Source organism: Ricinus communis, chromosome 5, assembly GCF_019578655.1.
Source record: "Ricinus communis isolate WT05 ecotype wild-type chromosome 5, ASM1957865v1, whole genome shotgun sequence".
NCBI classification, from domain to species: domain Eukaryota; kingdom Viridiplantae; phylum Streptophyta; class Magnoliopsida; order Malpighiales; family Euphorbiaceae; genus Ricinus; species Ricinus communis.
In genome coordinates this window covers 21235324-21259521 of record NC_063260.1, presented here as the reverse complement: position 1 = coordinate 21259521, position 24198 = coordinate 21235324, and the positions used below count along the sequence as shown (strand labels likewise).

The 24198-nt window shown below is 32.9% G+C and overlaps 5 protein-coding genes and 4 non-coding genes across 17 annotated transcripts; 2 read left to right on the top strand and 7 right to left on the bottom strand.

Annotated features, from left to right (window-relative positions):
• Nucleotides 1-45: 45 nt before the first annotated feature.
• Nucleotides 46-6661, bottom strand: LOC8284034 (SH3 domain-containing protein 3). 6 transcript variants are annotated; one of them, XM_048374304.1, is made up of 10 exons: nucleotides 6328-6661; nucleotides 5660-5797; nucleotides 4800-4879; nucleotides 4482-4638; nucleotides 2961-3062; nucleotides 2621-2818; nucleotides 2468-2530; nucleotides 2280-2381; nucleotides 1183-1257; nucleotides 46-437 (listed from the first exon to the last, which is right to left on the bottom strand). In XM_048374304.1, exons 1-10 carry the CDS (start codon nucleotides 6385-6387, stop codon nucleotides 318-320), a joined length of 1095 nt encoding a protein of 364 aa, XP_048230261.1. In that variant the 5' UTR covers nucleotides 6388-6661; the 3' UTR covers nucleotides 46-317. The 6 variants fall into 6 exon arrangements, with proteins under 6 accessions (XP_048230261.1, XP_048230263.1, XP_015574994.2 ...); XM_048374306.1 differs by having other exon boundaries at nucleotides 4482-4627; nucleotides 6328-6655; XM_015719508.3 differs by having other exon boundaries at nucleotides 5660-5782; nucleotides 6328-6655.
• Nucleotides 6662-10335: 3674 nt separating this feature from the next.
• Nucleotides 10336-13631, top strand: LOC8284033 (origin recognition complex subunit 1). Of its 4 annotated transcripts, none has more exons than XM_015719521.3 (5): nucleotides 10336-10681; nucleotides 11275-11729; nucleotides 11826-12254; nucleotides 12375-12473; nucleotides 13304-13631. In XM_015719521.3, exons 1-4 carry the CDS (start codon nucleotides 10585-10587, stop codon nucleotides 12465-12467), a joined length of 1074 nt encoding a protein of 357 aa, XP_015575007.2. In that variant the 5' UTR covers nucleotides 10336-10584; the 3' UTR covers nucleotides 12468-12473; nucleotides 13304-13631. The 4 variants fall into 4 exon arrangements, with proteins under 4 accessions (XP_015575007.2, XP_015575009.2, XP_015575006.2 ...); XM_015719523.3 differs by having other exon boundaries at nucleotides 11275-12063; nucleotides 12196-12254; XM_015719522.3 differs by having other exon boundaries at nucleotides 10337-10681; nucleotides 11275-11714.
• Nucleotides 13632-14170: 539 nt separating this feature from the next.
• Nucleotides 14171-15243, bottom strand: LOC8284032 (membrane protein PM19L). Its single transcript, XM_002519708.4, has 4 exons — nucleotides 15108-15243; nucleotides 14684-14903; nucleotides 14522-14567; nucleotides 14171-14437 (listed from the first exon to the last, which is right to left on the bottom strand). Exons 1-4 carry the CDS (start codon nucleotides 15232-15234, stop codon nucleotides 14342-14344), a joined length of 489 nt encoding a protein of 162 aa, XP_002519754.1. The 5' UTR covers nucleotides 15235-15243; the 3' UTR covers nucleotides 14171-14341.
• A 428-nt stretch (nucleotides 15244-15671) lies between these two features.
• On the top strand, nucleotides 15672-18880 carry LOC8284031 (pentatricopeptide repeat-containing protein At5g46460, mitochondrial). The gene is made up of 2 exons (XM_048374702.1): nucleotides 15672-16351; nucleotides 16470-18880. Exon 2 carries the CDS (start codon nucleotides 16573-16575, stop codon nucleotides 18691-18693), a length of 2121 nt encoding a protein of 706 aa, XP_048230659.1. The 5' UTR covers nucleotides 15672-16351; nucleotides 16470-16572; the 3' UTR covers nucleotides 18694-18880.
• An 827-nt stretch (nucleotides 18881-19707) lies between these two features.
• LOC8284030 (60S ribosomal protein L32-1) lies at nucleotides 19708-22063 on the bottom strand. The gene is made up of 4 exons (XM_002519706.4): nucleotides 21904-22063; nucleotides 21710-21813; nucleotides 20068-20249; nucleotides 19708-19970 (listed from the first exon to the last, which is right to left on the bottom strand). The coding sequence occupies exons 2-4, from the start codon at nucleotides 21797-21799 to the stop codon at nucleotides 19841-19843; spliced, it is 402 nt and encodes a 133-aa protein (XP_002519752.1). The 5' UTR covers nucleotides 21800-21813; nucleotides 21904-22063; the 3' UTR covers nucleotides 19708-19840.
• On the bottom strand, nucleotides 20640-20724 carry LOC112534919. The gene has a single exon (XR_003079144.1). It is a non-coding gene; the product is annotated as a small nucleolar RNA Z196/R39/R59 family (small nucleolar RNA).
• Nucleotides 20809-20887, bottom strand: LOC112534918. The gene has a single exon (XR_003079143.1). It is a non-coding gene; the product is annotated as a small nucleolar RNA Z195/SNORD33/SNORD32 family (small nucleolar RNA).
• LOC112534921 lies at nucleotides 21186-21264 on the bottom strand. Its single transcript, XR_003079146.1, has one exon. It is a non-coding gene; the product is annotated as a small nucleolar RNA U31b (small nucleolar RNA).
• LOC112534920 lies at nucleotides 21464-21547 on the bottom strand. The gene has a single exon (XR_003079145.1). It is a non-coding gene; the product is annotated as a small nucleolar RNA U31b (small nucleolar RNA).
• Nucleotides 22064-24198: the final 2135 nt, after the last annotated feature.

The window sequence follows — 24198 nt, the reverse complement described above, 5'->3', positions numbered from 1 at the left end:
TGTCATGTTAACATAAGGATGCGAGTCATCTAAACTCAGCTAACATAATACGGGCGAAAGATTCATCTAAACTTCATTTGATGAGCACATTCTTTCCGATTCCGAACAAACAAAAATGTCATTTTGCACATATTACTTTCTCCCAAGATCCAATAAAATAATATACAATGGAAAGTGTTAAAAAGAAAAATTGATAACATGTTTCGTTCTTTATGTTTTCTTTTCCCCACTCAAACTCCACAGTGATGTGCAGTTGTGAAACCTTTCCAAATTTGAAGGAACAAAGCTTTCGGGCAGCTGAGCACTTTAGAGTAAGACTAGTAAACTTGAGTAGTTGCATCACTTGTGGGAATCCTCTGGCGCTTCTCCACATATGCAGAAGGGAACCAGCCTGCTCGGCCTTTACATTCTCCTTCCGACCATCCATTTGGGCTGACCTGGAATTACACATGAAGTTTCAGAAACACTTGATCCTTTGTATTATTCTATATTACTTTGCACAAGAAGGTCTCTATTATTTACAAAAGGAACACATCCCTCTTATAACTATTATCTATAGGTGATAAATAAGTATTCATGCAGTAAGATAACATGAAAATGTGTACATCTGTTGATGCCAGACACAATCTCAAAGAATTTTACTAGTTCCTCATGAGATATTTTCTGTTAGCACCACGGAGTTTGCAGAAAGGGATAGAAATGAAGAAAGCATTTGAGAACAGAGGTGACGCAATGCAAAAAAAAGAGAAAGGGGGAGGAAAAGAACCACTGGATGTAAGGTCTGGAGGAAGAAATAAAAAGAAACTGTTGGAAGTTTCACATGAACATTTGCCACAGTTTACACCAAACAGTTTCATAAAAATTCGAATGGATCTCATGCTTGTCCGGTAATATCAAGCAATACTTCCATTGGTTCCAGATACCGGGCTGCAGAACAAATTATCCAGCCTAGTGAAAGTGTATCGACATGTCATGGATATCTCATGAATGAGCTAAGACCAGACAATCATTGAAAGGGAGGCCTAACTCGTTGAAAATCATATAGCACCAACTCATTGACCAGTTTTTCAACTGTGAACACGACCAGATAGCACTTACCAATGCATAACCTAGATTTACATATTGTTTAAAAGAATGCTGTCTAAATTCAGTTGTAATACATCTCAAATGAAAGAAAAAGACCTTTCGCACAACAACATAGTCGCCAACAGCCAAGCTCAGCTCCTTCTCTGTTTCTGCAATGAAAGGATGTGTCACCTGCAAGAGGTAAAGCTGACTTGAATGGTTCATGTATCAAGTGTACAAAGATGCAGTGTGTTTGCTGACGAATGGTAATTACAGTGACTAAATTAAGTTCCAAATCCTTGTTCAATGTAAAGTACGGAGTTAATAATGGGGAATCATTTGATACTATCCACAAAATCCCACTTTAAAATAATAGCTTCTGCCTCCTGTTTTCGTGCTTCATTTCATAAAGCTGTGAGTTTATATTGCTTAATGATTGGACCTCCAAATAATTCAAGATTAGGACTCTTGCAGACAAAGAGACAACTAATCATATTTCGAAGTACCAACTGACGTACTTTCAGTATACCAACAAAGTACCACCTGGCAAACTAGCTTCCTGCTCTTCCATTACAGAAGATCAAGGATAACTGACTTGATCTATTCTTTAGATGAATAAAACTCCCTTCAACAAAAGGAAGACCCTATTTTTATATTTTGACAATGACAATGGAAAAAAATGCTAGGTTCACAAAATATGGTCTAAAAGGTTATAATACAGTTAAGTGCAAGTCTTTAGGAAAGCATTAAAGATGAATTGAAGAATCTCACTCATTACCCAAAGAGTGCAAAAGATAATACTCCAAGATCTAAATGATATTGGGCCCCTAAAGGTAGCACCCATCGTTCATCCCATTACAAAAGATGAAATTAGATAAAGATCCGACCAATCTGGTATGCATCTGTACCATGAAAGTTGCAAAGTAGATAAGATGGTCAATAAAGTTCCAATAAGACCATTATTTGCTACTCAAAGGTACTTTTCCAAGATGAACAGCTTGCCATAAAGCATTTCAGATAAAAATCCAACACGTCATCCCTCATCCCCTATATGTTCTTTGAATTCAGCATGTCACCCCTCATCTCCTACATGTTATTTGACCAGGGTAGATCTAGAACCATTTGTAAGCTACATATAATTTTGATAGCGAAGCTGTGAAAGAGATTCTGGCATGTCACCTCTCAAATTTGAAAGTAGGGTATCACTAACTTACTTCAGCCAAGAAGTACATCTTTTCTGAGCCATTTTCTGATGGAATCACAGGAGATGGAATCACCGGAGGAGCAGACTCTTTCCGTTGTTTCTCGGAGACCATCTAACAAATTCCAGGCCAGGGCATAAGCTTATATATTCTCCATTTAGATAAAAGTATCTCACTAAGAACAGAGGTCTCGAACTAACCTCAGCTTCAACCTCACTGAAAATAGCAGCAATTCTCAAATGGTAATTCTTTTCTGCTTCAACCTTCAAAACATAAGCTTAAATGAATTCATAGTCCAAATAAAAAGCTTCAAAACAGATGATAAGATCAAAAACATTTAGTAGCATGCTTACCATAGCAACAAGCCTCTGGAAACTCAATCTTTGCTGCTGAGCTTCAACAGCAGCCAAAGCAGCGGCAGCTTCTTTACCAAGAACAGCCATGTTTGCTTTCAGTTCTTGCATCTTTGCTTCTGCTGCATGCAACTTTGCAACATTTTCAGGAATTGGAGTTTCTTTTACTCGCACTTGTCTTCTAGAAACCTCTGCTGCCTGTTTGCTCTCAATAACCAATACAAGTTATGAATTTTTCCAGGCAAATACTGAAACTAAGGGGCCTAAAGAAAAGTTAGGAGCATCAGTATAACTCGAAATAGTATGTTACTAATAAATGGGATGCCATTTCTCTAATTACCTGTGTCTCTGCTTCCTGTCTCATCCGACTGTAACGTTGAGCAAGATGGCGAGCATCTTCCAGAGGAGCACCATTGATCATTGTTCGCAGGGGATCTAAAACCTGGAAGAGAAGAATTAGAAAACACATGACTCATCAATCAGAATTCACCAGTAATTGTAATGACAGTAGGTTCTGTTAAGTTTTAACAAGCATTAATGCATGTAACAAAATGTATTCACACGGAAAACAAAAGGTTCTAGCAAAAGAAGAATTCAAATTTAAAAAAGGAGTTTCAAAGTTATTATCTAGGTTTGAGGATGAGGCAAATTGGGTCAGTACTATGTTTTCTACACCCAGTTTTGAGCCCTGTGAACTCATAACACACTCCAAAACACTGAGTACCCCAGCATTCTCTTCCAAAAGGGATCTCATGATTTTATTTCTCACACTCCTGACTTTAACCCAATGAAATTACTACCTCACTTCATATAGATGACATTGAGAGATCCACATCTCATAATTCATATTAAATGCCTTGTTTTTAGTAAACAGTCAACCCTGCTGTTGTTAGTTTGAACATAATTCAGATTGTCTAGATATGCATCAGAATGAGTAGAGATGCAACGCCTCTATAAATACATAGCACAATTGTTAGAATGATAAGGTCACTTTACAAAAAGTCCTACAACTGGTTGAATGTACATACACAACCATTCAAACAAAAAAAGAAATTGATAGGATGAGAAGCGTCTAAAATTAACCACGGCATCAAGAAGGTATAGAAAAAAGAGTGTAAGGTGTTAAAGGTTGATATGGTGATTGTAAAACCAGTGGTAAGAAAATGTACCAACTACCGATCAAAAAATGAATGCAGAAGTGGAGATACATTTGCCAAAATAAAATGTGAAGCAAATAGCTATCACTACAAGAGAAGTGGTGATGCTCACAAGTATATATATCTCATCATGGGGATATTCTCAATTAAACTTCTCATTTCTTCATATTTTGGTTATTTTGCCATCTATTAATTAACATCTTATAGTCCTTAAATTTAATCGACTGTCCCCTGAAACTGTTAAATCAATAAACACTATTCAATGAAATCACCCCTCAGCATTGGTTCACTCCTTCACAGGGACCCTAATCAACCAAGAATTCAATAGTGAAGTCAGCTTCCCATTTGGAAGGTTGAGGAGGTTCAGAGATGGTTGTTGAGGAGGTTCAGAGATGGTTTGAGCATGTGCAATATAGACCTGTAGATGCTCTTGTATAGAAAGTGACACTAGTATGGGAAAGTGAGTGGGAGAGAGAATAGGAGAGATAGACCCAAATTGACACCAGGCCAAGCTGGTGAAAGCTGAAAAATAAAAGCAACCAACAGCACTACGCCAAAATCAGTTTGATACTGAGAATTAGTTGAGATGAGTTGAATAAATGTGTTCACAGATGATTGGAAAAACGATATTTAATTCAACTACCATGTTGTCCCTTAAACAACACAAAAAACTATTCTATGACGTGGAATGTTAAGAAGTCAACCTGTGAAGATAACAATCGAATCAAGTCTTCTTGCTCCTTCTCTACATGTTTACGGGCCTCGCCATATATACCTGCACCCTTAGACAGTATGTTATCGTTGGCATTCTCAGTTCCATATCTGCAGCAATCCTCAGACAATTTGGTTCCTGTCACAAAACTTGTATATTTTGATAAGAATGAATACTTAGGTCAAATAACTACAATTTGGCAATAATATAGAACTAGGAATATAAATACAAATGAAGCTCACATCAAACTCATTCTGTCCTATTTTATGTTCCCTTATGATAATTGACTAAGTTCAGATAGCATATTAACTGATTTCCACCTGCTTCAATATGTTTGTACCCAATAGCTGTAAATGTTTCTGCTGCTTTAACAATATCTTTCTGAAAATCCTGGAACAAAGAGTATTATAGCCAATTAAAAAGCAGTAAAGCATAAGAAATTTGCAAGAAAGGGAAATAATAGAAGCATATTCATGATCCTATATAACCAAGAGAGGAATTTATTGGGGTAAGTGAACTAAGGGCAACAGGAAAAGTTACATTCTGCAAAATATTTAATCATTCTTTTAATGGTAAAAAAAAAAAAGAAAAAAAAATGTCTCATTCTCTTGATATCCTGTTTTTTCTTGAAACTAATGCAATCAAAAACAGCAATGTGACGCAACCTACATATTAAGTGTCATATCTTCCACCTCAATCCTCGCATATCGTATTGCAAACAAAGTAAGAAAATACCTTCGCCAAGTGGGTAAATGAAATCAGTTTTGCAATTACAAAAGTCTGTAATAGGACGACCAAGCAATGGTACTTTGAATTTTACAAAGAGATGAAAAGTACTTCCTTGAACCACAAAAATTAGAATGCTAATACACATTATATTTCCTTGTGTGCTATATGTCAATCTGAGCTTTCCTGCAAATCAGGCCTCGACACGAGTAATAGCGGAAGACTCAAAGAAGTGATCTCAATATCCCCAAAAGTAATGCTTATTATGACACTGAAGTCTGAAACTCCTTTCACTAAATGGAGAGCTAGACATTAATGTGTCTAATTTTAGCATGTTAGATTTCATATTGACACAGTAATAGATGCTGTTTATAGTGAAAGACAACAAGAGAAGATAACTCTAGCATCAATCTTTAATCTTGAAGTGGAAAAAAAAATCCTCACCTTCCCAGCACGAGTTGACCTATAGAGTTTCTCCAATTGTTGATGTCTCTGCATCTCGACCTCATCAATAACCATTACATCTGAGCTTTCATAACCAGTCCCACTGAACTGTTTTATAACAGCCTGAAACCCAAAATTCTATAAATCAAATAAATTTAATAGTAAATTACATTACAATGTCAGCTTGACCAAAAAAAGAGTTGCACCATATGATCTTCAGTAATTCGCTGGATACTCTCACAACATTCTTAATCATTAGAACTTAATATATTTAAGCTTCTAATGAATCTATTACTATGTAGAGTAAGTTACACATACCGGCAGTTCTAAAGAAGATTATCTCACTTTTAACATCTTGATTCAATCTAAAACCATCATAATCGCTACATAGCTTACAGAATAACAATTAACTACCCTCTCTTTCTCTTTTACTTTCAGCTCATTTTCTCTAAAAGCTAGGACTCTGATTCCAGTCAACATACTTCAGCTCAATCCAATTACTTCTCTCTTTAGTTACCAAAAGAATAAATACCAAAACAGCAAGAATTAAAGCATTCCCAAAAAATTTCTCAGGAAACAAACAGAACTTAGAGGAAAAGTCAAACGAGCAGAAGCAAAGGCATCAAGGAAGTGAAGTAAAGAAAAAGGGTAAAAGCCAAAGAATTTACTTGTTGTTGCTTGGCAACTTGTTCTCTTAGCTTGAAGGCTTGTTTCCTTAATGCATCCATTTTCTTTGATCGTTAATTTTACAGTGAAATAAACAATCCCCTTATAGATATTACAGTATGGTCAGAGAGGCTCTGGTATTTTGCTCTGGATTTGGATTTGGATCAGAGAAGAGTTAGATCTGAAATGGGCAAAGATAGAAGGGTTACTCCTTTCATAGCTCAAGCTGCTTTCCTGCTTCTCTTCTCTGTATCCGTCATTGGACTTTGTCGTTAGAAACAGCTGTTTTTTTTTTCTTTTCATTTAATCTTTAATTTGCTTTTATTTTTATTTTCTTTTTAGAAAGACTTGCTCTGCCTTCTGGACCATAACAAGGTTTCTTATGATTGGGCTAATTTCATAGGTCGGCCCAAATTCATACAACTTAATACGATTATCAATGTATAAATTTTGAGGTATAAAATTATTTTAATATTATATATTTATTTTTTATACATAAAGATCTTTTACTATACGTATTTATTTTGAATATTATTGATGTATAATTTTTATTATTATTAATCACTAATAGTATTTTAATTATTTTTATTTTTTATTTATAAAATAATTTTTTAATTTTGAGAAATTGAAAATAAACTATATAGTAATATTAATGATACATAACATTTTTGAGAAAATATTAACTATGTATAATTAATTAATTAAGATGTCAAGAATTATATATATATATATATATATATATATATATATATATATATGTGTGTGTGTGTGTGTGTGTATTTATTTCTGATGCATAAATATTATTTTGATGTATAATTTTTATACTTTTATATAATTAATATATCAATTGAAAAATTATTTTCCTAGTTAAACATGAATTGAATCTTAAAAATAATGTTTTATATTTTTTATTTTTTATTAATTAATAAATTAATTTTTTTAAATATAGAGTGATTTGTAATCCTAATAAAAATACGTTAATTAGATTTATAATATCCATTTTATATGATGAGCTTAAACAATAATATTATTTAAATTAATTCATATAATTCTTGCATTAATAAGATCTTAAAATATTAAAAAAAAATTATATTAAAGAGACGTTTTAGAATAATTTATATTATAAATATTTTTCAAAATATGATAAATATAAATTATTATAAATTTTGTTAATTTTTTTATACATTCATTTTATATTGTTATCTATAATTAAAATAATAATAACAGTTGTGAAATGTGCAAGTAAATAACTAGTTTAATTTTAATTTTATAAACTTTATAATAAAAGTTATATAAAAAGTATAAAAAATATATAAACCATAAAATAAAAAATATTTTAAAAATATTTAAGTCTAAATATGAAAATATTTTATTAGTTTTGAAACAAATTTGAGAGCATTATTTTTTTAAAGCCCATCGAATAAGCTTTTATGCTTATAATGAAATTGTATATTCTTAATTACAAATTAAAGTTTTATGCTTAAATATAAGATTGGTCTAGATTCGAATCTAAATTTAAGAAATTCAAATTTAATTAAACTTGTTGGAAAATTGAGTAAGCTTTGGAACAATGTATTACCAAAAAAAGAAAAGGAAAGATTTTAATCATGAAAAGAAAATGACAAAAAAATACAAATCCTTGCTATTTTAAAATACATACACATCAATGATACACTTTTGGGATAAACCCAAGAGTAACATTTTTTTTTTTACCAAAGCTTTTTCTAATCTAATTGTTGGTGGAAACATTCCCAATTCATTTTGGTCTTTTGCATCTCAATTATAAGGAAAGCTAATGAGAAAGAAAATGCACTATAATATATATCATTATTTTTAAAACCAGATCGAACTGGTTAGTTTAATCAGAATATAGATTAATTTTATCTATAATAATTAAAATTATAATTAAACATGGCTGAATCTACTTGAATTGGCTAAATTAGAAAAAACCGATTCAACTGGTAATAATTTTTTTAAAAAAATTGTATGTATATTTTCTTATAAATTATATATTTTGATTTATATTATTTTACTCATAGGCTTAATAACCAAGAAAAATATTATGATGCTACTTAAATTTGTTATTTAATTACTTAGATCTTTAGTATTTGAAGTTTATTAACTATTATTAAAATTTAATAATTTATTATAATTATTATTTTTATTAGACCGGTCTGACATACAGTCAAAAACATTGCTATGTAGTGAGGAAACAAATGTTTAGATGATGATTTAGAGATTTTTGTCAAATTAGTCCTTAGAAGCATACATTGCATAAGAGTGGCTTTCTAAACTGTAAATATCAAAATGGGTTATGATGATATGAACCGGGAGTAAGATGTACTAATCAATTGATGTTCTATTTGACCATATTCACTTTGGTTTCAACGTTTCACACACAAGTTGCCGACATTAATCTTCCATTGCCTACTTTCTGTAGCTTTTCAAAGGATCAGTAACAAATAAATGAAACACCATAAAATTTATAATTTAAAACTAAAAGAAAATAAAAGTAAAATATAAATCGCAATTATACTTTTTTATTTAAATAGATTTTAAGATTTTTAGGTATTTATTTTTTATTATAATTATCATATAATTATTGATTAAGAATTTAATTTACAAGATAATAATATCCTTGGTTTTAATAATCCACATGTAATAATACAACAACGTTAAATAAAAGTACAAAAACAATCTACCTTACGGACACCAATGAACCCTAATGTTATCCTTAGTAAAACCCATTTTACCTTTCAGAAATCAAACATTGCTCTCGATGATTCAAATTCAGATCCCAATCCAAAACCACCTTTTATTATCACTTAATTTAGAACAAGATGATCAAGGCACGTGGAAAAAGCACGTGACACCTTGCCCCGTCATATATATTTTTATTAATTCAAAGAATTTTATAAACACATCTCAACTAACCTACAGAAATCATTTTATTAAGATATATAGAGAGTTCATAAATCCAATCACAACGAACAAACAAAATTAGAAAAAAAAAAAAAGAACTTGTTTTAATGAAAATCTGACTTATTTATATACATGAAGATTAAGAATAAATTGCTTTTTTTTTTTCACAATATAAATTGGTTTTTGTTTAGTTTTATATTCAAATAAATTAGTAATTTTGTATATATACTAATTTATTTATGATTGTGTTTTATATTTATGATAGCATTAAAAGTAAATTATTCACACCAACATTAAAACGATTCAAAACAAAACACTTTTTGCTCCTAGATTTAATTAAAAATATAAATTAATTTAAAATTATCTATTTCAAATGAATTATTAACTAATTCATTCATAGACGGTTTAGATCATATAATTAAAAAATGTGAGTTTTAGACGATTTAAAAATTTTAATTTATTAAATTTTATAGGTGGTTTGACTTCACTTTGTATCATATAAAATATTTAAAAAATAAATAAAATTCATTAATTTGTGTATGAGATAATTAAAAGTCATCATACCCTTTAATTTTTTAAAATTATATATTTTTATAAAAGCTAAAAATCTGATATTACAAAGTTGAAATCATGTTCATGTGGGTCCATTTTCCAACTATCAAAATTTGATATAAATTCATAAAAGAAAAATATATACATAAAGAGTTAATGTAAAAATTTGAAACCTTGATTTTTGATATTCAAAATTCAGTAATATATATAGCTGATTTAACTTGGCAAATTCTAGACCACCCGCCCCACCTTCCCTATCAAAAATTGAAAGCCAAATTTCCAACTCAATAGATGCAAAATATAATACCCCACCCTATCCGCCTATCTTTCTCATGAGAATACCCAAACTTTTTTTTTTTTTTTTTAAAAAAAGAAGGCAATTAAATTAAATCTTTAATACTCAATTTTTTTGAAATTTAAACAAAATACCCGCAATGGCCGCAGACAACACTCACTCACAAAATGACACTTGCCATAAAAATTGAAATAAATAAACCCTTGTTTCCACACATATTATCATTATATCTCTTTTTATACGCACTAAAAAACAAAGCTGAATTACACAAACAAAGCACACACACATAGCGAACAAGAATAAATCCAGTAGCCATAGAGAGGAATAGAAAGAAGAAAGAGAATCTAAACGCCATTTAACTGGCTGCTCCACCTCCTCTCTTCTCCTACCTGTACTTGTAGTATTTTTAAGAAACAGGATCTGGGTCTCTAATTTTTATTTTTTTTCCCTTGAAGACCCACAAGAAAGAGAGAGGAGAGATCAATCAATCATGCCATCAGGTGCAAAGAGAAGAAAAGCAGCCAAGAAAAAGAAAGAACAACAGACCAACAACAACACTAACACCAACTCTTCTTCAACCATCAATAGTAAGTTTTTGTTTAAAGGTTTTTCTTTTCCTCCCTTTGCTTTTTGGGTACAATAACAACCCATCACAGCAATCTATTGCTTGCCAATCTGTCACTTTTACACTTCTTTCATTCATCTCTTTAATGTCTGTCCCCACTTTTCTTTTGGGGTGAATCTGAGGTAAGGAGTATTTATTTGTTAGTGAGTATTGTTCTCTCTGTGAATGTTCAATTGAGATTCTTGCAGTTGGGTTTTGTTTTGATAATTTATCAAATGGGTAATTTTTCCCGTATATTATTTTGTTTATGCTTTTTATCAGTTGGATTGTTGTTTGTTGCTTTTCCTTTTATGTGCTTTTTTTTTTTTTTTTTTTTTTACTTCGATTCTTCAATGGGATTGGCATTTTTTATCTGATTCTCCTTTTATAGCTTAGTTTTGATTAGCACTCTTGAGGGTTTTGGCGTTTTCGGGAATTCTTGGTTATTTTGTTTGTATGTTGTTGTGGATACATGTGCTGGGTGTTTCTTAATTTCTTTTCTATACTTCTATTAATTCTATTTTATTTTGACAATTATTTGAGTGACATTTTTGCGTGTTGATCAAATGGTATTAGGAAATAATGATCCTAAAAGCCAGGATGAGAGAGATAGCGATGGCGGTGAGGTTGGTTCCCCTGCATCACAGGACCACCATAACCAGGAGCATCCATTTAACGAGGATAATGAAGAGTCTGAGAAGAGAGACCACTCAACATTTGTCTCAGACTACAAGCCTGTTGAGGGAGTAACTAGTGATGCTCAAGGAAGCCAAAATGTTGGAGTAGAGGATGACAGTGTTGTTAAAATTGAGAGGGAACTGAACTCCGAGCTGGATATTGAGAGCAAAGATGTTGGTGTGGAGCATGTCGAGTCTGCAAAGGAATCACATGATGGAGATGACAAGAGCTCTAGCAGTAGTAGTTCTGATGATGAGTCTCGCACTTTTGAGAAGAAATGGAAGGAAGAAGACTGTAATTCAGCTTTAGATGCAGCTTCATGCAATAATGTGGAGAAGGTATTTCCTGAAGAGGTGACGCGAGACTCTAATATTGAACAATCACTTGAGGAAGCTAATGGAAATTCCACTGTGGAAACTGATCCTACTAATGATTTGGCTGCACCGCAGGTGCTCATGTCGGAGGTGGCAAAACACACGATGGAAGGTGCTGAAGTTGAGAACCCAGAGATTCTGGATGTGATTGAACCAGGGTTGAAGGAAAGTGAGGACAAATTGCTGCCTAAATCCAATGATGTCATTGCTGGTTTGGTACCAGAGAAGAATGAGAATAAAGCTTTTCCCATAGTGGATGAGAATGTTGGGGCTTCAACGACTCTGATTATTTCTGATGTAAATGGAAATGAGGGTAAGATATCAGATGCTCATACTGAAACTACTATTTGTGCAGAAAGAACCAAAGATTCTGAGACTTTGGGTGGTGCTGTAATTGGAAATGTGGGTAAATCACTGACATCATTTGGTGCTCATGTTTCTGAAGCTTGTAATGATGCAATTAAAGTCAGAGATTATGAGACTTCTGAATATGCTGAAAATCAGGTATAGCTCCTAGTCTATCTCTTGCTGTATGAGCTTAATTTATCGTTATTTTCCAATTTCTTTAAGTTATATCATTTAAATTGACAAGTGAATGCTTTGCCTTACTGCACTGGAATGCAGCCTCTTGTACCTCCAGCTCAACGAGTAACACAGAGAACCTCTTGGATGAGTTGCTGCGGTTTATTTGATGTTTTTATAGGCTCCAACAGATAATTTCAGGTTAGAATTATTCTGTAAAGTTATATCATTTGCATCAAAGATCAGCCTTTAAGGATGTGATAATTTCAATAGTGGATGTCGACAAACATTTTTTTCCATTATGAATTTTGCAGATGTTTTATGTTTTATTAACTACTTTATATCCTGTTAAAGGTTCATGATTTTTCTTGTCATTTCTTACCTAGTGTCGTAATTGTTTAGATATACATAATACAGAACATGTTATGGTAGCCATGCTTTTATGCGGCTGTTCTTCTTTGTTGCTACCAGTGGCTATCATTCGTTGCACTTCCTTCAAATCAACCCTTGTTGTATCATGAATGTGTTGGATAGGCTGCCTGATCAGTCTTCATAAAAAGAAAAATGATATCAAGAATAATCTGTCACTTTGTATTCCTGATACATGCTTGGTCCATGCAAATTGCTAATTTGCCCTAAAAATTGATGGGGAGGTGCTCATGCCATGAAAGTTTTTTAGACTCTTTACTGCTGACCATCTTCAGAATTTATTTTCCTGGGATTTATAGAAACAATTGCTTAATTTTCTTAAAATTATTTAGATCCTATGAGTTAATGCTAATAATTATTTGAGTTTTCATTATTTGCATAAAGCTTTGGGCATATTAAACTCTAAGCTTTAGATTTTTAATTCTCTTGGGATGTAGTGTTCTTTCACAATAATTGGTTGATGGATTATATCCTGTGAGTTCATTTTCCTCAACTTCCTTTCATCCAAATACTAAAATGGAAATCAGTTTTTTCAAAGGCTGAAATAAACTATTCAAATTGAATTATATATAACATCTCTTATCAATTTCCTTTTCATGCAGAAACAGAGCATGACGGTGCTCCAGTGGACTGAGAAGCTTTCCAGAACTTGTGAAGGGTTTGGTTTAGAGAAGTTTGTAATAGCTGCGCGTAGAATCTTGTCAGAAAATTTTCCCAAAGAATAAAGGACAAAAAACCTAGATAGACAAACAATTATATACAGTTATGCAAATAGTGAGTGTCCACATTGGTAGGCAGCTCAGTTTATCATGCTTCCGCTGCATTTTCTTCTGTTTAATTTTCTGTCTGTTAATAGACTGCGTTGTATGTATTTCATTTTGCATTAGTTCAGATGAAGGCATAGACTTAAAAGTTCTAGTTGGAGATCAATTTTTTTCTTTTCCTAATTACTGAATGATCTTGGCTTCATTGTTTGAATTTGTGATAGGTGGATGATGATTGTGCTTTTTCCATCTTTCTGTTATAATATCAACTTTGCAGTCTGTCAAGGCATGAATAAATGTTTCTATGTTTTCTTTTCTTTTTTAAGTTTATAACCAGTGGATACCATAAGGTATCCAACTCAACTGGATGGCCACCAGGGGCTTTCACGTCTCAACCAACCCACGGTGGATTGATATGTTAATCGCCATTGGAATGTATATCTAATTTTGGGATAGTACTCCTGGTTGATGCAGAGATGTTAACCTCTGATTGTATAATTCTTTTGCTTCAGCCTAATAACTGGTGTTGAATTTCAACACATGAAAGGTGTATCTTTTCGATTTGTGTGTATGGATAGATGGTATCTTCTTCCAATGGTTTGCTTGAAGATGACTGTCCTTAAAAATGTCTTTAACCTTGTATGTAAAGCCTGAAAGAGAATTCCAGGGAAGTTGGAGTTTGGATGTTTAATACACACATTGGAATTATGTTCTGGCACACCATTTTTTTTTTTTATTGAATGATTAATACAAATCCAGTGAAATCAAACAAATCACGCCATAATACATCTTCTGTTTCCGAAATGGAAAAAACAAATTAACTTAAAAATGAAAAAATTTGGAGACACACCACACGTATTATCATGTGCTAGAGTTTCAAGTAGATCTCCTGATGGTTGCAGCAGTATGAATGGCTGCTATGTATAGAAGTTGTGTAGCTGCAAGGATGATGAGGAATGCTTCCATGGTTCTCTGCAGAAAGGGGAAAAAAAAAAATGAAGTTCATTTTTCTGATCATGCACGTATGTAACTTGAAAAAATTGCATGTGTTCCTACCAGACGGGCATTCCTGTTGTGCAGTTCAATCTCTTTGCAGCCAAAGCTACACAGATGAGGATACTAGTTAGTGTAAGGAAGATTAAACCTTGGCTTCATATCTTTTTGACTCTAGATTATGTTAAATAATATTTGAGTTTTCTATCTTCAGAAATTGCTTACCCCATTGCAAGAAGAGTGAGAGACCAAGCAATAGTGGCAACTGATGCTGCAGCTGGCAAACTATCGGCATTCCAGGAACGAATGTGATTAAGACCAGCTAATGCTGATGCAGCACCAACAACTCCAGCGATCAAAGCAAATGTCACAAAGAATCCAGTAGCAGCATTCCCCATTGGGAAGTATATGGGTGAGAAATGCGCCGGAAGGTCAAACCCGGGTCCTGCAAATTAATACGTGCAACATTAAGATACTTACGAACAAATACATATTCAAAGTTTTGACAATTTTCACAGGTCTTGATGCAATCTGGTGTGCCTCGACGGATTCAAATTATGGAAAAAATCTCCTCGGAATATACAAGAATTGCTTTATAATACCATCAAATTAAAGAGAGTGTGAGGCTTGAAAGAATGGAGCTAATTACCAATGACGAAGCCATGATCAATAGCTCTATTCATAGCCCAACTGCCAATGCCCAAAACTATTGCGTACATGCAGAAATTCAAGACCAAAAGTAGAGAGGCAACAGGTTTCATCTGGGAATTGGCCATTCGTGTCTTGGTGGTAGGTGTTATAGATTATGAAACAAAAGCTGTGGGAATAGGAAAGAGTCAGAGGTTTTTTTCCAGGACTCCAAAAGTGTAATGCAGGAAAAAAGAAAAGGCTATTTCAGGTGCTTGTGTATTGTGGCAGGGATAAGGGTTTATAAATGGCATGGCAACAAGGACTTTAGGTGCTTTACTTGTTAATTGTGTTGGCGCAAAATTGTTCTGTGGGGTTGTAAAGCTCATGCTTCATGCTCAAGGCAAGGCTCAAGAACCCAAGATTCTTACTCGGTTCACATCTTTTTATTTAATTATCCACAACGTTTTGCATTGCTTAGGTACTCTCTTTTCTTTATTATTTTTTTTTTTTTCATTTTAGTTGTTCTTGGGAGGAAAAGTCATATTCTTTGCCAGTTGGAATGATATTGATGAGGTGTCAACTTACGTGGACCCCTTCCATTCTTTCTTCTTTCTTCTTTTTCTTTTTCTTCCATTCTTTATAAGAAAAGCAAATCAAAGATAACACACTCAAATTTGATGTATAGAAAGCAATTCAAGAATTTAACTAAAACTTTGATGTTTACTCACAATGAAAATGAGTTACTTGCTGCACATTACTACGAATATTGATGGATACCAAATGAAGAGACTTCAAATCCAGACTATATTTCCATTCTTACACTTCTCAAATTAATTTCTAATTTTATATTTTTACTATTTATAATTATTATTAAAGTGTAAATATCTGATATATTAAATATGTTTAGAAAGTAAAGATTTTATTCCAATAAAATTTATGTACCACACAGAAAGAATCATCAAGTTTTTGCTAATAATAACTTGTGGGTTCCAATCTGAGAAGTAGAAACGATCTCTCTTCAAAATATAAAACAGAGTTGAGTACATAAATCCCCATTTTCCATCTGTCTAAGCATTTAATTGATTTTTTTTTATTTGAATATAAAATGTTTATCAACTTATACAAGAACTATCTGAGCGGAACGTTATTTCTGTTGGAACCTAGTCGGAGATGAGAAATGTTCCAGCATGGGAATGCGAAGATTCTTTAATATTGTGGGGAATGGATAAACCTGAACAAGAGTCTGATATTGCTGATTTTATGGTTCGTTTAGAGGATGAATCATAAATTTATTTGTTTATATACGATTTTTGAATCAGTTTATGGTTTTAATTTATCATAGTTTTCTAAATGGTTTGATCCTGTTCTAATCATCATTCAGGCCGAAGCTGTGCGTTTTAATCCTCTCAAACCGAAATCCAACACATGCTTGGTTGGTTATTGAACGTTACTGTAACTGTAAGACCGTGCCCCACTCTCGCGCCATGTTTCGGATTTTCAAATCTCAACCCAAGATTTTCCACTTTTCAATTTGGAACCATGTGGTTCCCATTCTTTTCACAAGGTTCTCTAAATCCTTGGTGGGTGTTAGTTATTGTACCTGTACAATTGCTCCCTCTTACAGAGACTTGCTATCTGATCTCCTAAAGAACCAAAAGTTAGACCAAGCCCGTTTTCTCTTTGCTAAAATCTCATCTCCAGAAGCGTATCTATGCACTTTAATGATTAATGGTTATGCAAGAAGTGGTAGATTAAATGATGCATTAATGTTGTTTGATAGAATGACTGTTCGAGATATAATTTCTTGGAATTCGATGATAAAAGGCTGCTTAGATTGTGGAGATTTGGGTATGGCTAGAAGATTATTTGATGAAATGCCTGAAAGAAATGTTGTTTCTTGGACTACGATGGTTAATGGGTATTTGAAGTTTGGGAGAGTTGAGATTGCTGAAAGATTTTTTTGGGATATGCCAGTAAGGGATGTCGCTGCGTGGAATGCGATGATTTTTGGGTATTGTGGGAATAGGAGAGTTGCAGATGGTTTGAACTTGTTTGAAAAGATGCCTTGTAGAAATGTTATTTCCTGGACTTCAATGATTGGTGGGCTTGACCAGAATGGGAAAAGTGAAGAGGCTTTGATTCTTTTTGGGAAGATGATGGATTCAGGTGTTAAGCCTACTTCAACCACATATGCTTGTGTGTTGACGGCTTGTGCAAATGCAATGGACTTCAATATGGGTGTGCAAGTTCATGGTCGTGTTAGTAAGTTAGGATATAAAAGTGATGAATTTATATCAGCCTCATTGATAACATTTTATTCAAACTGCAAACAAGTCAAGAATGCTCACCAGGTTTTCAATGAGACATTGTCTAAAAATGTGGTTATATGGACAGCACTTTTGACAGGATGTGAATTAAACAGTAAGCATGAAGATGCATTGAGGGTTTTCAGTGATATGATAAAGATGGGTGTTTTTCCGAATCAATCTACATTCATTAGTGCTTTTAATTCATGTCGTGGATTAGAGGCCCTTGACAGGGGTAAGGAGATTCACACAGTAACCGCTAAACTAGGTTTGGAAACTGATGTCTTTGTTGGTAATTCTCTCGTAGTCATGTATAATGAATGTGGTAACGTAAATGATGCTGTAGCTGTATTTAAAAAGATTAAAGAGAAGAATGATGTCTCATGGAACTCAATTATTGTTGGAAGCTCACAGCATGGACATGGCATCTGGGCTCTGATTTTTTTTAACCAAATGATACGTGCATGTGTAGACCCAGATGAGATCACATTGACTGGTTTGCTTTCTGCTTGCAGCCATTCTGGGATGTTACAGAAGGGAAGACGATTTTTCCAGTATATTCATAGGTACAAACCCATTAAGCTGAAGCTTCAACATTATGCTTGTATGGTGGATATCTTAGGTAGATGTGGGAAGTTGGAAGAAGCAGAGGAGTTAATAGAAAATATGCCTATGGAAGCGAATTCTATGATATGGTTAGCACTCCTCGGTGCTTGTAGGATGCATTCTAGTTTAGAGGTTGCTGAAAGAGCTGCAGGAAATATCTTTAATCTAGAACCACAATGTAGTGCCGCCTATGTTCTGTTGTCTAATCTATATGCTTCTGCAGGTAGATGGAGTGACGTTTCCAGAATAAGAGTGAAGATGAAGCAAGGGGGAATAGTAAAACAAGCCGGGTGTAGTTGGGTAGTTCTAAAAGGAAGGAAACATGAATTTCTTTCTGGAGATAGGTCTCATGTGCTTAGTGAGAAAATATATGAGAAGTTGGACTGGTTGGGAGGAAAATTGAAGGAATTTGGTTATGTTCCTGATCGGAGACTAGCTCTGCATGATGTTGAGGATGAGCAAAAGGAAGAGATGTTATCTTATCATAGTGAAAGGCTCGCGATTGGATTTGCTCTGGTTAGTACTGTGGAGGGAAGTACAATAACGGTGATGAAGAATCTCAGAGTATGTGGAGATTGCCACTCTGTAATTAAGCTTATAACAAACATTACAGATCGGGAGATTGTTGTCAGAGATTCTAGTCGCTTCCACCACTTCACTAATGGTATTTGTTCATGTGGAGATTATTGGTAGCACAGCGGTTGTTGCAATGACTTCTGGCGTAGGTTAATCAATAATTAACTATAGATTGAGTTCATATTTCAACCAGCATCTTGGGTTTTATTGCCTCTTGTCAAATGCCTGAGAAGACCTTGTGTATAGTTTTGTTCTGTGCATTTAACATTTATAATTAACCACCGATCAGTAACTTATTATGTTACTTAACTGTTGCCTTTCCTTGCCTAACAACCATGGAAAAAGCCTCTTACCCTATGTCCGACTCTTTTCAGCTTCTTCCGGTGCTAGTTTTCCATGGTCTGATAATGTAGGCAACTAAAAATGAAAAATGAAAGAAAATTTCAACCATTTCCATAGATGTAGCTAGGAATGAAAAAAGTTGACCAGTTTGTACTTCTTATTGTCATTAACTGGATCATCCAAATCGACTGCATACCATAAGAAGAACAAAGGATAAGAGTTGCAAGTTTTTCTTGTAAAATGAACTTTATGTGTTTATATTTCTCAATTCAGAATAACTAAGTTGCAAAATAAAAAACCGGGGAATCGCCAAGTTAAAAATTGCTGGCATGCTTATATTATTTTTCTTGACAGTTTGATGCCCATGAAAAGTTCGTAAAACAATCAACAAGATAGTTAAGCAGAAAATGAACTTCAGCTTAGTCTATGAATAGACGGAATAAACTTAATAATCTTTAATCTAACACTGTTCTAATTGTGCCTTTTAAGTTATCAGGACTTCCCCACCAAGAATTCAAAACACCGAAAACATCTGATCGGGAAGTAGGTCATGGAAAACCAAAGAAAGGCATTAGTCTAAAAGGCAGTGGAAGGAATAAGTAGGTTCTTGATGCTTAGAAATAAGGAAGAATTAACAGAACGTAAATCACGAAAATACTAAGACAGCAATCCTAGCATGTCAAGTTCAGCTGTTTTTGCAAAATATACATTTGTACTGGTAGCAGGCAAGTGCACAAAATTTCTTTTAACATTAAAAACAATAAGATGCTAGCACTAAACACTTTAATATGAATAACAAGAATATTCCATATTATGATATAAATCACCCAAGTTTACATTGATTATAAGAAGAAAACATCCAAAACTGACAAGCAAACTAGACCATTCTCACTCCTACACAACCAAAATTTCTAGGCTCAGCTCATTCATCTTCCTGGCTGCGCAACCTAGCAAGCTTGTTGGTTACAACAACATCAAGCTGGGCAGCTCGCTCCACAATTTCTTTTCTCTTCTTTGTGGAGACATCATGTGCAATTTCAGCACAGTAAGTCCTGCAGAGCATGACAACGAACATATGCACTTGTGAGGGTTAAGAAAACAACGGATCTCAAAACAATTTTAATCCAATGTAAACAGTCCATAGTTTACCTGTTATGCATCATCAAGAGTTCAAGTTCTTGGACATTGTGGACCACAAATTTCTTGAAGCCATTTGGAAGATAATGGCGAGTCTTTTTGTCAGAGCCATAGCCAATATTGGGCATCAGAGTACATCCCTTGAACTTTCTACGAACTCTAGAATCAATACCCTTTGGTCTACGCCAGTTTTCCTGTTGTTAATGTAGTTGCCCAAAAGTAATCAGTCACAAATAACTAAATATGGCAATCTTATGGATGTAAATTAGTATCTAGAATTTAGAGCAGAGATTATGAGCAATTCCCAAAACTCAATTGTCTTCAAAAGATTTTATAATAATACAAGGAGGAGAAAATCAATAAGGACGGAAATGATACAAGTAGGAGATGTAAGCAGGGAAAATGTAACAGAAAGCCCATAGAAGAACAGCTAACTGTGTCGCAAGACCTGTTTACAATTTGTTTCTGCCCTTAAAAACGAAATGTCCAGCTATACAAAGACAGGACATTAGATACCATGGGCAAATTACTAACAGAACTCAACAAATAATTAAAAGACACCATGACCAAGATTTTTCAAAATATGCAATCTCAGCCGAAAGATGGTGATTTTTTGTATGATCATCACAGTTAATCAGCACTAATTCATAATTAGCATCACTGATTGCAGAAAGAAAATTTAAAATCAACTACAGCTATCTAAAGAAGTAACAAAAAAATTCAATTGAAAAAAGCTTTTAAGAATATATGCAACAGAGATCAGATGGTAGTGCATGTATATATATTCATCATCCAATAGCAGAAATGCTGGGTAAGTATCATCACACCTCGTTGCATATATCCCAATGTACACTCAACTTATGATTTTATAAATAAACATCTCCAAGCCAAAAAAACATATAATAACAAACAAAAAGAAGACAGTATTTTTTAAAAAAAAAGATCATCATTTGTTGTTTGGGATCAGATAAAACAATCTCACCAGCTTCCATAAGGAAGTAAGACTGGGTGTCAAATGGCATCTTCATATCCCCACAAATAAAGTGAAACAACTCAGACAATACAAATCTCTAACTTAATAGGCAAAATAAAAACCATGAAGAAACCCAAATACTTTGTTAAGCTAAAAGGGATCAGATAAAAGGTCAATATTTATCACCAGCTTCAACAAGGAAGTAAGACTGGGTGTCAAACAGAATCATCATTACCCTTGTAAGTCTAGTACAATCAACACACCCAAATATACATAACACATAACATATAGATGACATACATATGACATAAATACAATGTTATTGACGTCAATCGCTTATCATCATACAGGCTACATACATTTCATTGAACCAATTCAGATTTTTTTCTTTCAAAAAGAAAACAAAGCAAAACAAGATAAAGATAGAGATAATAGGAATCAGATAATAAAAGTCAATCACCAACTTGCATCTATTTATATGCAAGTAAGACTGGGGCGACAGTACTTATCATCATTTCCCTCGTCTAAAAGTACATGCATATTCATATTTTCATAAAAAAGAATAAGAACAACGTTCAAATATTGCCCTTTTTTTAATAAATGAAACTTTTATCAAATTGAACTCTTCAAAAAAACAAGAAATAAGTCGTAATCTTTAGAAGCTAAGAGCTATATATATACCTTGACAGAGATCTTGCGGTCACTCTGTGGCCTCTTAAACTTCTTGACTCTCTTCTTCACGATCTTCTTAGAGAGCAACGGCACCGCCATTTTTTACTTACCTCCTACAAAAAATTAACAACAATATGTTTTGTCAGTTCCAAGTTACGTAAATTAAGAATTGACAAACCCTACAGCAAGAGGTGAGAACTCACTGAAAGTTAGGGTTTCGCTGCTACGCCGCGGAGGCCTAGAATATGAGATCTAGCTCCACCTTTATATACGCGAGATGGTATTTGGTGACATGTCTTTTAGGGTTTGTTATGTTATCAGTTCTGGAAAAAAAATTCAGATCCGCGGTCAAGAATGAATGGTTCTGATTAAGATTAGCAATATTGGGCTTGTTGGACTTCTACTACTGGGCTAGCTCAATTATTAGTACGCTAACACTAGCTCAGGTACGCTTTTAAGGGCCCTGATATCCTATCCCATCGTTTATCAGTTAAGAATATAACGCCAAAAATAAAAAGTAATTACTAACTATATTTTAAATTTACACTTTGTATAATTATATTTAGTTATTTTAAAATTTTAAAATAAATTTATTTTTAATTCCCCCAGTTATATATGAAGAATACCCAAAATTTATTAACACTATAAATAAATTTCTGAAATTTTCATTAGGATTCGGTGATAAATTTTTTGGATTTTAGATTTTTATTTTATTTTAATTAAAAGTACTTAGAAATATGAAAATTTAATAAGATAAAACTAAATGTTTTAAAATTTTGATTATATATTTTGCTTTTAACAATAGTTTATCCGATAAAAAAAAGGATTAGTTAGTAGGTTATATTTATCTAAATGATTAAAAAGAGAGTTGTACTAATTACTAAGTCATATCCATAAGACTGTAAATGGACCAAACGTCTCGCGAGCTATTCGGAGCTCGGATCGATAAAAAGCTCGTTCGAGATCGTTCGTTAATTTAAACGAGCTGAGTTCGAACTCGATAATTTTATCGAGTGAAGCTCGAGCTTGACAGAGTTTGGTTCGTTAGCTTGCGAACTTGCTCATTTATTGGCTCGCGACCAGGCTCGTGAGCTCGAACTCGAGCTCAATTCATTTATAAAGCTTGCCAACACGTTCATAGTCCTTTTCATTTGTAAAGTTCATAAACATGCTCGTTTATAAGTTCAACAAGTAGGCTTGTGAGCAAGCTCATTTATCGGCTCGAACTCGAATTCAAAATAATAATAATAATAATAATATAACTATAATATTTAAATATATTTATTATTATTAGTAAGAATTACAACAAAAACAATAAATAAGCCAGCCCCCGGCCTAGGTCAGCATAGAATGAAGGGGACGACTCTAACTAATGTTGTGTTGGCTTTGCCAACTTCTTGGGTTGCAGGCGGACAGCTTTCGTGTCAGCAACAATCCTTTTCGTTTATTGTAAATAATAACATATACATTCTATAACAATTAAATAAAATGAGTGTTTTTCAAATTAGATAAAATAAAGTTGACTCATTAATATAATTTTTATTTTATTTATGAATTATTGTGTATTATAAAATTTAATTACATTTTTATGACAATAAAAATATCCTAAATGCATCCTTTAATTATACTAATTTAATAAAAATTATTTATTATTAAAATATTAATTAGTATATAATAGGTCATGACTAACCAGACATTAATGTAGAAAATAAAAAATTAAACATTGCATCTAAATGAATATAGTCAGTGGTATTGCGAAACCTTATATATCTTAACCTTAACATAAAGTTTTTTTTTTTTCAATTTCATACACTTCGCTTATTAGATATCTCATATTCGTCTAACTCGAATTTTTGAGTCAATAGAGTGGAGTGTCGGTGTTGGATCATACGATTTCTTTGAGAAAATCTTAATTTAATTAAAACTTTAGATTGAATTTATGTTTATATTTTTAAATGGAAATTAAATTAAAAATTAAGCTAAAATAAATCAAGACTGTAATTTATATAAGTTAATATATTATTATAAAAAATTTTTAGCTACTTTATTATATCACATTTCAACTATTTTATATTTTAAAACTTATTTTAAATTTTATAAATATTATTCATTAAAAGGTGAGTGCTATTAGAAAATGAAATAGCGGGGCTGGTTTATATATTTTTTAAGTTAATACAAATTTGTGATATGTTTAGTATGGTTTTCTTGCAATTTTTATGCACCGATGGTTTTTACTTTCAATCTTTATGAGGTTTTAGTAATAAGTTTTTTTTTTTGCATGTTTTGCTATATTTTTAAAAGCTGATTTTGATTATTTTTATTGTAAATTTAATTTTTTTATTTGTTTTGCTAAATTTGATACTTTCATTATTTTTTATTATATTTTTAGATGTTGCAATTGAATAACTTAATTGTTAAAAAATGTTTAACGAGTATGAGCTTGAGCTCGAGCTCGAATTATATTTAACGAGCTCGAACTCGAACTTTTCTTATTATGC